Source organism: Mus musculus, chromosome 13 (genome assembly GCF_000001635.26).
Source record: "Mus musculus strain C57BL/6J chromosome 13, GRCm38.p6 C57BL/6J".
NCBI classification, from domain to species: Eukaryota; Metazoa; Chordata; class Mammalia; order Rodentia; family Muridae; genus Mus; species Mus musculus.
Window position 1 is genome coordinate 63855118 of NC_000079.6, and position 16675 is coordinate 63871792.

Sequence of the window (16675 nt, forward strand, 5' to 3'; positions counted from 1 at the left end):
AACCTTCCCAATGCTATAACCTGTTCATAAAGTTCCTCATGTTGTGGTGAACCTCTACCATAATATTATTTTTTGTTACTTCATAACTGTGATTTTGCTATTACTATGAATTGTAGTATAAATACTTGATACACAGGCTATCTGACATGCAGTGTCCTCTGGGGTCACAAGCCACAGGTTGAAAACCACTGTTTTAGGTGATGCATGCATCACTGCTGGCCTTGAGCCTGCTGTCCTCTTGCTTTCTCAGTTTTGCAGCAAATCTTCATGTATTATTCTTTAAGTCAGATATTTTACATTTTGTACTCCTTGTTCTATAGTCTGTGAAAATGCCATTTTCCAATCTTGTAGATTATTTTATTTGAAACAGTCATATTTTTACCCAGAATTTTTTGTGCTTTCTAATCTTGTTTTTTATGGATTATCTTTCTTTCCTAGAATACTAGCACCTTAACTCTTAGATTTCCATAAATACTCTTGAAACATGTTTAAAGAAAACTCATCTGTCATTTTTCTTGGAATTCTTTTTTTGAGAATTTTATAGATGAGTACTATATTTACATTATCCCTCCCACCTGGGATTACAAGTTTTTGTTGTTGTTGTAGTAAATTAAAATCATTGAGTTTATAAGTGATTTTGAGGAAAGTTAATATCTTTATGATATTTCCTTTCTACTCATTAGGTTTTTTGGATGTACTGTTAAAGCAGATACTTAGTTTGACCTATTATAATACTAAATACATAATAATAAAATGCAATTTGTTAAAGATATTTTTGTCTAACATTAAATGTAGTTAAAATTGATGTGTTCACTTGGGACAAGAGTAGAGAGTGGAAGACATTCTTAGACACAGACAGTACGCATGGTCATGAGATTTCTGTCTCAAAAACTAGTCCTTAGCCTGAAGTGAACAATTATATTACATTGCTTTTAAATAAGTCCTTGTAATTAGCCACATGACTTACAAGTAGGCTTTAATTTGTATTATATCAGAATCATCGCGTCTGCCTCTGCTTTAACCAGCCAGGTGTCATTTGTACTTTCAGTCCCTTAGAAGATTGTTCCCCTAATTAGCAGAGGACTTTTTTGAGCTCCCTGGGTTGTCTGAGATGACATCCTGGGATGTCTGGTTTCTCCATCAGGAGCCTACCTGGAACAGCTGGAAGGTTATTAAACAGGTGCTCCTATAACTTCTCCTTTCTGGGCACTTGAATCTCTCCTATGTTCATTCTGAATTTTCCATACTGCGATTTTATTGTTGTCTTCTTTTTCAAAACTCTTTCCCTGTCTCACCTTTCTGCCTTTGGTTTAGGTCTCTCTGGAATCTTTTTACTATCAACTCCGGAAAGTGATTTTAAGAAGAAAGAACTCAATTTCTCTTGAGCACTAAAATTTAAGAGTATGCTTCAGTTTGAATACAGACTCGGCCTATTTAAGGAGATCCTTTGTGCCTAACTGGAAAATGTTTGGTTCTTAAACTTACCTTGAGGAAAGCCAGGCCAATTGATGCACACCCTTAATCCCAGCAGTTGGAAGGCAGACACAGGCCAATCTGGTCTACATAATGAGTTTCAGGACAGCAGAGCTACACAGTAAGATCCTGTGTCTGAGGAAAAAAAAAAAAAAAAAAAGACCAAATGTATCTTGAGGACTGAAGATATGAAAATATCTAGCTCTGTGAAGAGGATGCATAGTCAATGTGAATTTCTTTCCATTTGGTACAAGTATTATCGAAGAGTATTATTACCAACTTTTGTCTTTAGACAATGAGCATCGGTGTGCCAATGGTCTAAGTGTAGGATGACATTAGTGACAGAGTAGCAAACTGGTAAGCGAAAGGCTTAAGAGACAGAGTTAGGAAAAGAAAAGAAAAGAAAAGCTCTTTTCCTCAGATTCAGTTTTGCTGTTCCTTTCATTTAATGTCACACATCAAAATTAGCCATACCCAAAGTCCATAAAATGTAGTGAACTGCTAGACAGAATAGGCATTCAGAACAGAAGCTGTGGAGATTCACATTAAATTTTACACTTCATTATTGAACATATGTTATGCACTTATCCACCACCAAAACCCAAATATCCACCACAGGCTTAGCACTAGAATAATAATTATCTTTACATCATCTCTTATGACTCCTGTCCATCACCTCCTCATCTCCATATCTGTAGCCTTTCTTGTTCTCCTTTTTTCATGTTTTACACTTGTTTACATATATTTTTGGCTGGATTCCATGTATGAGAGAAAGAATATATGGGTTTTTTTTTCCTTTCTGCGATTATGTGATCTTCCTTAATAGTCTAAGTGCATTTTCATGTAAATCTCTAAACTTCATTTTGCTTTAACTCTGAATAGTATTCTGCTTATGTATGTATGCACATATATATGTATATATATATGTTAGTGTTCATTTTAAATTGTATATAATTTTATCACTATTGTAAATTAGCTGTTAAAAAGGGAATGCAAAACTAAAAAATTCACAACTTGAAAAGGCCATAACCATTGTTACACAAGATAGACTCATGTGAGTATAATGCACACTCATCAGTCCTGGCACTCAAGTGAGTGTATTGCACACACATTACTCCTGGTACTTGTGTGAGTGCAATGCAATCACATCAGTCTTGGATTGAGTTCTAAATTTATGTGGAACCAGTGTATTAGGTTTATTGGACAAACATTTCTATAACTTCTATTTGTTTCAGAAAATACTAAAATTATTTTAATTGTATTTGATAATCTTATAGAAATGGTATTTGAGTATATAAAAATTATAAAAACTAGCATATTAACCTATGTATATGGATTCAAATGGTCAATTTGCTTAAGGGTTTATTGAATTGTAGAAAAAGAATATGCCATAAATATATAAGCATCTTTCTATTTGAAACATCAACTCATATAACGATGGCAGTGTAGTATTATACTGATTGCAGAAAATGAGTTATAGCACAGTGGTTTGTTCTGTTGTGAATGGTTGGTTTGTTTGAGACAGGGTCTTACCGTATAGCTTAAACTGGCCTGGAACTTTGACTCCTGCTTCTGCCTGGGTGGTGAGATTACATGTGTACCACCATCCCTCACAACAGTTTATGCTGTTTTCTTTCCAGGGCTGGTGGACTAGGTCTCAATTTTGTTGGGGCCAACGTTGTTATATTATTTGATCCAACTTGGAATCCAGCCAACGATCTTCAAGCTGTTGACAGGTATGATACTGACAAAATATAAATGACCTGTGAATTCTTGTGATCTAAAACTTAGCCTTGAACTTTCTACATTGCTTATAGGACTAGTTAGAAAAAGTGGGTACTGGTGAAAATTTATATTAAAAATGACCCTAAACTTCTTAGTAGCCATTTGTTTCTGATCTCCAAATCCTACTAATGTGACATACGACCATAATAACAAATAAAGTAGAACCGTTTGTTACTAGTCATTCAGAAATTTTGAGAAACTCCTGAGAGAGACTCACCAGAGAAAAGCCAAAGTTGGAGTCTGCAGAACAGAACAGAAACTGCCAGTTGACAGTTGTTGGCATGAAGTGAGAACTTGAGGGGTGTGGGAAACTAAGAGTAGTGTGAGACTGATGTAGATTCCTCTCTACACTCCATGCTTACACAAGGTTGTCTGGACTAGGTTCCTTAACCATCTCACCAGTTAAGTAGGACACTGAGACTAGAGAAGTTCCTGGTGTGTTAAGACTCAGTGGAGCCAATCAAGTAATTCTATATTTCCATAGAAAACAATACAGGAAGTAATTGAATAAACCTATTGCCTGCATTGGAATCCAGACCATCTTTCTAGTACAACTCACTTAACGTTTTGATTTTAATTACAAAAGAGAAAGTAAGAATTATGAGACATTTTCACAAAAAATAGAATAAAAGAGTCATGAGGAAAAGTAGGCATTAAAGGGACTAAAATGAGGAAAAGAAATATAATATGATATGATGTAACATGGAAAAAATGTATAGTTAGTAGAAATGTTCTCAGAAATTAAAGCCTTTGCTAAGATAAAACTTATTAGTAAGTCTGAATGATAATAGAGAGAGATACAGTAAAAGGATGCGTATGTGAAACAAAGTGAAATCAAATAGATATAGAATATGAATAAAGAGAAAGGAAAGACTCCCCTGCCGCCCCCCCAAAAAAACATCATTTGTTCGTTCAGAAATAAAAATAGCAGACTGAAGAAAGAGGAGAGAATTATCAATATTTCTTAAGAACATGATTAAATTTGAAGAGCTGCCAAATGCTTAGTAAAAATAATGATTATCCCAATTATTTGGGAAGATAGAATGTTTATCTTTGTTATATTTCCAATTCTGAAAATGAAGAGGACTAAAATGCCCCAGAGCGAGAAATAAGAGGATTTATAAAAACAAATTCCCTCCAAAAATCAAGTTAGCAATGAATGGGAATCAGACTCATTTCTGCAGGTCAGGCTTCTCTTCTGTGGCTACAGTTAGGACCTCATGAGAAAGAAAACTGCTTTGACTTGTGATTGTGATCAGTGACTGACACATTAGTATGTGAGGCGAGATTAAAAGCAATCTGACTCCTGAGAACTCAGAAATATACTTTGGTGGCCTGAGCCCAGTGCTCAGAGAATGTCAGATGAAGGGTGTAATGTGTATAGTTAGGGACAAAAATTATTGACAGTGTGGCTAGAAGCTTCCTGCAATTAATTATAAAGGAAAAATTCTCCCAAACAGTGAAGGATGATATAAAAATATCAATAGTTAAGAACTGGAGCTCAACATAATTATAGTGAAGCATCAGGATTGTGTTAGAAGAAACTATTAGAAGTTTTCTTTCCTTTCAGGAAACAATATCCTAATCAAGTCTCAAAATTTATAACAGTGCTATTTTTAAATGCTAGAAAAAAATAGCATTTTTTGTAAAAATGAGGCACAGTGGTCACTTGGTCAACCTTTGAATACACAGTGACAAGTTCTACCCTCTATATGTTCTGCTTTTACAAATGAAGTGAGACTCTTCAGCAGTGGTTTTCTACATGTAAATCTTTCACAGTTTGCCTAAGATCACGGAAAAAAACACATATTTATGTTATGATACATAAGAGTAGCAAAATTATTATTATGAAGTAGCAACAAAAATAAATTTTTGATTGGGGGTACCACCATATGAAGAATTGTATTAAAGGGTCACAGTGTTAGGAAGGTTGAGAGCCATTGCTCTGTGGTTTCATTATTTTATTTCATAAGTGTGTGTATATCTCTGTGAGTGTATGCACATGTGATTGTGCCTGTGCATTTGAATAGGTTAGAACTCTGTAAGAAGGAACAGCAGAATGGTGATAAAATGGAAAAGTTAAATTCAGATATACACTTATTATGAAACGTATAAATTAAGAAAGAAGCAGAAGACTAAAAATAAAATTTATGAAATATAAGGGTCCAGAGAGGATGGCTTTGTGGTTAAGGGCATGTACTGCTATTGCAGGAGACCCAGATTCTCTTCCCATATTGGGCAGCTCACAGCCTCTGGCTTCTTAGGGCACTGCACTTCTGTGCACAGATTGATACATTCAGATTCATACACAGGAACATATACATATATACATGATTTAAAAATACATAAGATACTACTAGAAAGATGGTAATCAACTTAATAAAGAATGGCAATATTAGTATTAAGTAAATTCTTAATAGAATTTAACAGAAACATTGCGAAGCAAAGAAGAGATGATGCATCAGAATGGTGTAATAGTTACTTCAGCTCCAAGCCCAGAGTCTTATGATAAGAAGTAAGAAGAAAGAGAGCAGAGAAAAAAGGAGAACAGAGAAAGAAAATGCAGTGGCAAGAACAGGGAACAGTCCAGAGAAAAGAAGAGAACCTAGAAAAGGAAGTTGGACAGAGGAGAACAATCTGGAAAAGAGAAGAGAAGAAAAGAGACAAAGACGAGGAAGAAAACAGCAGAGAAAAGAAGCAAAGATTGTCTGCAAAGATTGGGAAAAATGTTTTTTCAAATGACAGATTTTCAACAGAAGGCCTTTTTATCTTTCATCTAGAGACATGTATTGTGATTTCTACTACAATTTGTGATCTTTTTATTTTATTTTATTTTATTTCCCCAGTTGTTGACATGGCAGGACTGTGCACATGCTAGGCAAGTGCTCTGCCACTGAGCTGCATTCCCAACCCCTATGGTTGTTTTTATATACTGTGTAAGTGTTTGGAAGTATTGGGAGTATTTTATGTTGTTCTGAAATTATAACAGGAAAGTATGGTCTTTTCAGAGTACAACAAATCAGTCTCTCAGACGTGCTTAAAGACAGACAGCACACATACAAGACAGATGTTAAAATAAACGTCTAAAAGTTGGGAGAATACACAGAGAAAGAACTAAAGAATACTAGAAAAATACTGGTGGCAAAATGAGAGTATCAACAGAAATAAAATTTATGAGAACAAAAATACAAATATTCTGGATCTGCCATTCAGTTCTGGAATTTAAAAATTGACTAGATTTAGCACTGACTTAAACAGAAAGAAGAAAGGGAGTCTGCAAACTTCAACTTATCGAGCCTGAAAAGAAATCTTTTAAAAGAAGGAAAAATAAATGTCAACAAAAAGATATATTTTTCTATATTGGTTCTTTCTTCTCACCAAATAGTCCACTTTGTACGTTACGGAGTTTTCAGCAGAAGAAAAAAAAAAAAGCAGACATAATTATTGAAAAGCTTCCTTGGTTTGAGGGAAAATATAAGAAAGAAACAATTCCATATTTTCAAAGAGATCTACACCAAGACTTTTTCAGGCTGTCAGCAGATAAAAACAGAGAGAAAGGCCTGAAGTGGCAAGATTAAGCTGCATATTGTGTAAAACTGATCTCTAAAAGGCTTAGTTGCAATTAGCTGAGCATAAACCTAGCAGATCAGAAAGCAGTGTGCTAATGGATTTAAAGTAATAATATATATACATATATATACATACATACATACATATATATGTATATATATCACTGAGATAATTCCAATATATATTATATATACTTATTTACTAAATATATTAGTATCCAATATATTACTACTTTGAATATATATTTAATAATATACAATATATAATAATTGACATATATATCAACATGTCAACTGGAAACAGAGAAAAATACATTAATTTAGAATTTACTACTGAACAGGACAGTCATTCACAAATAAAGGAGAACTTAGGTCATTCTCACACAAACAAAAGCTGAACAAATCTTTCACTACTAGTGCTTCCTCCAAAATACTTCTGAAGGGAAAACTTAAGTTGAAAAGTAAAGACAGCAAATAGTAACTCAAATCCTTATGGAAATAGAATTCACCAGTATAGGCAAATACAAACACCAATAGAATTGTTACTTTTGTTTTCAACAGAAATCAAAGGGAAAATTCATAACATGTTTATGAATCTATCTGTACATTTATAATATATAATTTGTAACATGTATAAATATATATTTATTTTGTGTATATATGTAAACAACAGAGGAAAGGATTCATAATATGTCATTGAAAAAAAATTAACTAAAAACACAAAGGAAAATCAGTAATGGAGGAAGTGTAACAACAGTTAAAAACCTCAGAGATGGCTGAGCATAAAGGTGCCCACCTTTAATCTCAGCGCCCACTAGGCTGAGGCAGGCATGTTTCTGTGCATTTGAGGCCAGCCTGGTCTATATAGTGAGCTCCAGAACATTTAGGGAGAGACCTATCTCAAGAACCAAATAAACCAGCAAAAGCAAGACCTCCTTTGTTTTCTTGTTTAAACATAGACAGATTAAACTCCAAGATCAAAGGACATCGATCTAAGAGCAGATTTAAAAGGAGTATCTGACTACATGATATCTATAAAAGCCTCAGTGTAGATTTAAGGATATGTGTAAGTTGGAAGTGAAGGGATGGAAAAAGACATTCCACAAAGATATTAACAACAACAACAAAAGAACAGAGGTATTGTATTTTAATAGAAGGCAAAATTGATTTTTAAGTCAAAACCTGCTATAAGAGTAAAAGAGGGACATTGTGCAATGATTTTTTTTAAAAAGTCAGTGTACCAGCAATTATAACAGTTACAAACAAAAGTATACAAACACTGAAGCTCCAGACACTCTGAAGCCAACTGACAGAATAAAAGGGGAAACCGACAGCTCTGCAGCAGTAGAGGGAGACTGTCTTACCTCAGACTCAGTCCTGGACGGATGGTACAAGTCGCAGCAGATAGGACCAAGCAGCTCCTCGGAGTGGATGTGGCAGATGCTCTCTGCCAACAGAGCATCAGCAAACTGTGCTTTCCTCCAGTACACATGAAATGTTCTCTAGAGTAGCATTTACATATTAATCAGCAAAAAAGCTGATCAGATCCTGACCAGTACAGATGTGGATGTCTTACCCACGTTCTCGAGACCGGCCAGGAAGAACGCAACAAACCTTCACCCATGAGGCTTGCTTGCAGCAATTAAGATCTGGCCATAGGTTAAGTAACATCCTGGCCTTTTGATGCACCTGCCACAAGCAAAACACAATCTCCCCAGGAGTGGCTTGGCATGATTGAGAGGTAGTCAGTGATAAGACTCCCTGGGCATGTCACCAACCTAAGACAGGGATCAAACCAATGCTGTTTGTCACCCAAGGACGGGTAAGGGGCATGGCTGCTGGGGGCTATCTACAGACATTCTCTCTGCCAAAAAAGAAAAAAGGGGGAATTGTGGGGAGCGGGTGTGGCGGCAGTCCCAAAGGCGCTAGGGACTGCAGCTAAGTCATATGACTTGCACCTGACTTCCTCATATAAGACACAAACATCTTGAGTGCTGCGCAGGTGTACCAGGATTCAGGTGAATCCAATTTGGTGGAGATTTGCCCCTGCTGCCCTGATTAGCTGAAGCTGCGTGCCTGGTGAGGTGGCGTGGCCTGCTGTGCGTGGATGGGAACTGAGAGTATATAAGAGTGAGAGGCCCGGGTTAGAGGGAGGATTATTATTCGAGAGAGGATTACTATTCGGGGGGAGATATAAACAAGAAAGATATAAACAAGAAGAAATAGGACTGAATAAACGTGTGCAGAAGGATCCTGTTGCAGCGTCGTTCTTCCTGGCCAGTTGAGCGCGCGCAAGAATTTGTATTTTAAGTGTATTAAGTATGTACGTCTGTATGTACACTATGTGCATGCAGTGTCCACTGAGGCTAAAAGGGGACTTTGGATCACCTGAACTGTAGTTACAGATGGTTCTAAGCCAGTTCACTGGGTACTAGGAGTCAAGCCTTCTGAAAGAGCAGCAACTACTTTTAATCACTGAGTCATCTCTCCAGCCCCTATTTTTAAATTAATTTCTGAGAAAAGACTGAAAGTGAATGAAAAGAATGGTATAACTTAGAAAACAAGCAAGCAAACAAAAAAGCAAAGAAATTATAGAAGAAATTACTATTTTTAACATGACATAAAAATTAAATCATTAATTGAGAATACAGTACAATTTTGAAAATGGCAATACACAGAAAAGCCTAAGAGGCAGAAAGGGGACTGGTATGCTAGCACACACCTTTAGTCTCAGCACTCTGGAGGTAGAGGCCACCCTGGTCTATGTAGTAACATAATTCCAGGACAGCAGAACTACATAAGGAAACCCTGTCCTTTTATTTATTTATTTATTTATTTATTTATTTATTTATTTATTTATTTATTTATTTATTTAAGGCAGAACGGCTTACTAACTAATAATATTTTCTTTCAGTGTAACTGTGCAGATGCATTTAGAAGGACAGAAGACAATAATTGCACTTATGTTTATTATGAGCCAGGTACTCCATGGCCTCCATGAATTCTCTCATTTAACTTGATGCTAGTGCCTGTCCTGTCTTACTTTGCAGGAAGCTGAGTCAAAGTGACCTTAGTTAGCTACTTACTTAGGTTCATAGAATGGCAGTTTCAGGTTCTGATTCCATGCAATCAAGTAAAATCCAGAGTGAAACAGAAACCACTGTCCCTCCTTCCCCCCTCCCTCTCCCTCTTTCTTTCTCTCTGTTTCTTCCTTTCTTTCTTTGGTCTTGGAACATTTGGTGTGACTTTGTATTTTCTATTTGTGTATTTGTTTTTGTGTATATGTGTGTGGTATGAGTACTTGTTCTTCAGGAGTGACACCTTGTTTCTTGAGATAGGATCTATCACTGACCTGAATCGTGCCAAAGCGGCTAGGCTTGCTGCCCAGCCAGCCCCAGGGATCCTACTGTCTCCACACTCTTGCTACCACACCTGGTTTTTACGTAGGGACCAGGATCAAACTCAGGTCATCATGTTTGCATGGCAAATACTTTACTGGTGCTTAGGTTTGTGACTTTATTCACAGCATCCAATAAAGCCTGTTTGAGAAGTCATAGGGAACAGACCTGTAGGTCTGTGGGGAGTCAGCATAGAGTAGTAACTAGTGTCATGGTAACACAACCTGTGTCATGGTAACACAACCTGGTGTCATGGTAACACAACCTAGTGTCATGGTAACACAACCTGGGGTATTAGGCAGCTGAGTGATTCACTCAGACCCAGGAGAAACATGTATGTCATAGACATTTCCAATTAATTAGTTTTAACAAGATTGATTCTTAGTTTGGTGTTTGGGAGGGTACTTTTTTAATGTTTTTGTTTTTAGCTCACTTTATTAAGATATAATTGGCATATATATGGTAAACTTGACTTACTTTATGTTTACAGTTGGTAAGTTTTGATGACTATGTGAAACCATAGCCACAATTAAGATAATGGATGCATCCTCTGCCACAGGTTTCCTTGTACCTTTTGTAGTCTGTTTCAGTTGACTTAGTGTTTTTAATTTTCAGAGCGTATAGGATTGGACAGTGTAGAGACGTTAAAGTGCTTAGGCTAATATCCTTGGGCACAGTGGAGGAGATCATGTACTTACGACAAGTCTACAAGCAGGTAAGGATATCTCCCGTTCTATGTAAGAAGGTACATCTGTCTATTTTTAGAAATTAGGAACAAATATATAAAGTTTTAAATTTTACCCTAGTATGGAATTTACTAAGATTATCAAATATACTCTTAAATATACTTCTGTGACATAGAGTAATTGTTAAGTTTATAGGATTTTACTCCTGAAAGCTTCTTAAGGCCATATTTCCCTTTTTTTAAATTTATTTTTCTAATTTCATGTGCATTGATGTTTTGCCTGCACATGTGTCTGTTTAAGGGTGTTGGATCCCCTGGAACTGGAGTTATAAACAGTTGTAATCTGCCATGTGGATGTTGGAAATTGAACCAAGATCCTCTGGAAGAGCAGCCAGTGCTCTTAACCGATGAGTCGTCTCTCCAGCCCCTTAAGCAATATTTCTTAAACATTAATGTGCATTTAAATCACCTAGTGATTTTGTTAATTAAGTAGGTCTGAGGTACAGCCCAAGAATGCATTTTTAACTAGCTCCCAGGAATGCCAGTTCTTAGTCTACTGATCACAATTTAAATAATGAGGCACACCTCCCCAAATGATGAGCCAAGGTGTGGTATGTGTGCCATAGCTGAGTTTCAGGTACACCGAGGCATTGATCTCAAACTCAACAAGAATGTCTAAGCTACCTTACAGCCTTAACAAACCTCCTCTTTTCACGTCAGGCTGTTGTTCCTATGTCACCCTCTTCTGTATGTGCCTAAACAGGAAAAAGATTAAGAAAGATTAGAGGTAGGAAAGATACACCATAGGTATGCTAACTGCAGAGCACCGCCTTAGAGACATGAGGAGCACCATAGGAAAGCCGACTGCATGGACGCCCAGTAAATGAGATTGTGCAGCTTGAGCTTCGGCTGTTGCTGCTTGGTGCTCTCTATGTTCATCTGAAACCTCATTGGCTCTTTAATAATGTGTAGGATATTAATTTATGTTCCTTTTATACCTATAAATAAACATTTATTCATTTAGAACTGCTCATTTGAGAAGCTCTGGAATGAGGTTCAAGTTTAATTACAAGTATTAAATTTGAATTGCTCCCTGTATATTTGGCTGGCATCTATTTAAGAACAAACATCTGTCACATGTGGTGGTCGTTACTAAAAATGATCCAATCTTAAAACTCATGCTAACTTCTTCATTCTAAAAATAGGATTTACACAGCAGTATGTGTATTTTCTTAAATCATTTAGGTCTGAAGGAAACAATTTGGTTTCTGGTCTTTGATATGACACAACTACTTGAACGAATTTCTATTCTAGCTTAACCACTCGAGAAAAACATGAAGCTGCTCCTTAAGACCTGTTGTTTTGTGTACTTAGACTAGTCCTCATTACTGTTTCCTTAATCATGTAAGTGTTTTTCAACCTATTATTACATGCACTTTACTTTTACCCAAAATGGCTTATTATGTACTGTATAATAAAATGTAACAAAATTTTCAGGAGACAGTGTAATTTAGTGTTTAGAACTTTATATGATATATACAAAGATAAGGTAGTGATTATATAAGGAAAAGGTGTAACACATGGTTTGAAGATAGCCTAGAACTTGAAACAAGGATGCATATCAACATACATATATTGAGCCTCACAGTCTTTGGAGAAAAGAATAAAAAGTAAGAAAAAAAAACCAACTATAAATATGTTAGAACACAGGATGTTTCTCAAGGGTCCAGAAATTGTTTAGGGAACCCTTAAGGACAGAAAAGAAAGAGACCCAGAGATACTCAACCAGGGGGAAACTACCAGAAAGTCAGACACAACTTACACATTCTGACATTGCAGTGTCAGCCACTAACACAAGAAAGGACTCCTTAGAGTATCAAGTGATAGACTTGATAGATGCCTTAGCATGTACTCTGCTCTGCTGCACACAATGCAGTCAACAGTTGTCTAGTCCAGAGTGAAAGCAACAAATAGAAACACTGAAATTAAACAAGGAAGACAGCTCACACTTTTTACTGGCATGCACAAGAAAGTCACTCTCAATGCCCAGAAGTACATAACAAGCCATTATAGGTAAAAGTACTTAGATTTTGGTAAAAGGACTTGGAATTGAATGTGCTGTGCTTATGTGCACTGACTCAGTTAGTCTGTGGTTTAAAATAACATTTATCCAGACCTCTGCTCCTTCATTTGGAACACCATATGCAACCAAGTTTGGCATTTTGAAATTGTCTCATATACCTGGATTACATATGTACACACATACATACCATTTTATGTAGAAAATTTTACAGAAAAACAGCTCACAGAACTTCAAACTTGCCCAAATTTTCTGTTTGTTAACATTTTCCATGTTTGCCTTCTCCTTCCTAAAGCTATTGCTTTTCTTCTTTTTCTGGACCATTTGAACTCATGTATCACAGGGTTTCTCAGAGATCATGTTTACATTTTACGTGTTTATATTACATTATGAAATAGCAGTAGAGAGTGCATCCATGTGATGATGCTAAAGTGGCATACATCCTTAATGGCTTCATGGTTGGTAGTCTTAAAACTCTTGAGGATGGCAGTTCTAGGGTTTTACAGTAGTTGTCACTGTCATTAAATATACAGTTAGCTTGGTATCCACATGTTTATTATATACTTTAGATTGTAACACAAGGAATATAATAATTCTGCCAATATTAGTTTTTAATGTAATAATTTTAAAGAAGAAATGTGTATTCAGATGTCAGCTTACATTATTAAACATTTATAATAATGTAACCTTAATTCAATGATAAAATAGAAAATGTAATATGTGTGCTCCAATGAGGTGGCCAGATTATCATTATTTCACCATAATGGCAACATCTGCAGGGAAATTAAAACAAAATCTTCTCCCTAAGGCTATCCAGCCAGCCCCAGCTAAAGTTGTGTGTATGCAGGGAGTGCCAGGAAATTCTGACATACTGTTGGAGCAAACACTTCAAAAATATCTTGTATTTTTCTGTTATAGCAACTTCACTGTGTGGTGGTTGGAAGTGAAAATGCCAAGCGATACTTTGAAGCAGTACAAGGATCAAAAGAACATCGAGGAGAGCTCTTTGGTGTCCACAACCTCTTCAAACTAAGGTCCCAAGGGTCATGTCTTACGAGAGACATCCTGGAGGTGTGAAGTTGTTCTGTGACCTCTTCAATAATGTTTTAAGTACAGTTTAACAGTATCACTCAGGGATTTTGAAATACAATTGGCGTTTCCTTTTCAGAGAAATTTTTGGTATTCCTTCTCAAAAATACATGTTTAGAATTTCTACATTTAAAGAAGTGGGAAATGAATTTTACCTCAAAGCCAAAACTTACTCATGGATACTTATAGATAATACACATGCATTATGAGTCCAATCTGCATGTGAGATAATATGACCTCCGTGGGCATTTTCAGACAGACAGAGTTGAGAGGGATTTATTAGTTTGAAAACAGCTGTTGAAATTGAGAATTTTAAAAAAATTAAGATTTTTTTTCCTAAATAAACAAAACTGTAAAATATGTTTTGATTAGAAGTTACAAAATACCCCCTGAGATGTACTCTCATGTCTCTGAGAGATTTTTTTATTTTCTGTTCCCAATAAAAATTCCACAACAATATTTCAAACTCTCCACTATGTTCATGTTCAATACAGATGTTTCTTATTCTTCAAATGAGACACTTACATGGCTTTAAAAATTCCTTTAGTTCATTAATTTACCAGAACACTGAGAATATTGACCTGTTTTCCAGCTGATCTTAGTGTGGAGATCATACAGCCCTGGAATATCACTTTTTCATCTCCTTACTACATAGATGATGAATCACCAAGGAGAGCTCCAGATTACTTCTCTTGGCTTCTGGGACTTTGTAGTAAAATTCTTAATTGTACTTCATTTAGTAAGCATCATAAATAAAGTTCAAGAAAAATTACTCCCTGTCTTTGAGCAATGACAGTCTAGATGGAGGCGGAGGACATTCAGACACGGGACATGTACTGTCAGTGTTACATGTTGCTCCAATAATCATTCATGATGAGCACTGGCAAAGGTGGAGGACATTCCCGTAATAGACATGTGCTGTGAGTGTCATATATAATGTCACCATCTCTGATCCTTAAGGACGAGCATCTGTGGATGGAGAGAAGACCTGTACTGTCTGTGTCCTGCTCAGTAGTGTCTAGTGTTCTACATCACTACTGACTCCAAGTAGTTGAATTGCCCAATACTGTTGTGTAGAAGATACGAATAGCACATGCACTAGTGGCACAAGCTGGAGCATCACGCTTTGCACACTCAGCATTGAGATGCTTAGATGGGGCAGTATTATTGTGTACTCTTTAATTATGTAAGAGCAGCTGATGCAGGCAGAATTCTTGGGCAAATGTTTGACACTTTTGTGCCTTCCAACAGTGCTTTTAGTAAAATTGAACACAGGCACTAGTTTTGTATCCTGTGAAACTGTGAGTTTCTTTCTTAGCAAATGAGAAAGTATTGTTAAGAATGCAAACCCTCTTACACTTAGCCTGCCTTTGCTTGTTTTTGTTTGTTTGTTTGGTTGGTTGGTTGGTTTTTGTTTTGTTTCTGTTTTCTTTTTTGGTTGTTTTCACCCTGTATTTACAGCTGTGTATATTCTTCCTTGTGGAAATTACAGAGGGAAGGCCAAGTGGAAGCTGGCATCATGACAGCCACAACATGGTTGAAAGGGGAACCTTCAGCACAAGAACTAGAAACAGTGGGTACCCAGAAAATAAGGACTGTGACATCTTTTTCCTTTACTCTTTTCCTTCATTCTTCAGTACGAAAAAAGAGAAACTTCTAAAAACTCAGGGATACAAAGTGAATGAAAATAATTATTACAGTGATTAATATTTATAAAAACAAATTCAGGAGCAGTCAATCACAAATTAAACATCCTGTGTTAGTGAACACACCAGCTTTATTATTTATTATCATTATTATTGTTGTTGTTGTTGTTGTTGTTGTTTTATTAAAGGACAAGCTAAATAGAGAAATGACCATTAGTGTGTATCAAAACCATTCTGTAAATCAGAGCGAGTATTGTATTCTTTGAGTCTGTGACCTTAAGATCTCATCATTCTTGAGACCCTATGCTGTCACCAGAGGCTCTTTTAGGTGTAAGGTACAGGAAACATGAAGAAGATTTTTACATTGCTATTCTTGCTGGGTAATTTGTTGTTTGTTCTTGTTTTTTTGGGGTTGTTTTGTTTTGTTTCTGAGATTTAAATTTATGTGAATTGAGTGGCCTTAACTTAAGAAACTCATTTTTATTCACCTATTTTGTATGCATACCAAGTTGGTTCCTGGGGATCAGGTTCAGTTTGTTAGGCTTGGTGAAAGGTGCCTTTCCCTCTGAGCCATCTTGCTGGCCCAGGTTGATTTTTGTTTTGTTTTGTTTTTAATTTAGATAAACACAAAAGTCAAATATTGGCAGAAGTATTAGATAACTTTCCCAAAATCTCAACAAGTTAAGCCTCAATTTTAGGGAACTGAAGCTTTTCCTTAACTTGGTTACTGTGAAAAGGGAATTGGATATAATTTTGTAGCAAATTTTCTTCTTGAGACAGGGTCTCATATAGTCATGACTGGCCTTTAATTCCAGGTAAAGTAGAGGATGGTCTTGAACCCCTGATCTTCCTGTCTATTTTTCAAGCCCTTTGCTTTTCTTACTGCAAACATGCACCACTGCGTACAGCTCTTCCCTTGTGTTTTCTAATGTTTCTATCTGCTTTTCATG

The 16675-nt window shown here is 36.1% G+C and overlaps 1 protein-coding gene across 6 annotated transcripts in view; it reads left to right on the forward strand.

Annotated features, from left to right (window-relative positions):
• The window catches only part of Ercc6l2 (excision repair cross-complementing rodent repair deficiency, complementation group 6 like 2), an 89324-nt gene that overhangs the window by 44139 nt on the left and 28510 nt on the right, over positions 1–16675 (forward strand). For 4 of the 6 annotated variants that reach the window (XM_006517451.4, XM_017315633.2, NM_001013608.3 and 1 more), the window contains 4 exons: positions 3114–3209; positions 10841–10940; positions 13909–14061; positions 15572–15652. In XM_006517451.4, the coding sequence (XP_006517514.1) occupies positions 3114–3209; positions 10841–10940; positions 13909–14061; positions 15572–15652 (430 nt within the window). Of the gene's footprint in view, positions 1–3113; positions 3210–10840; positions 10941–13908; positions 14539–15571; positions 15653–16675 lie in introns of those variants that run through there. The other 2 variants (XM_017315632.2, NM_023507.4) reach the window with 2 other exon arrangements.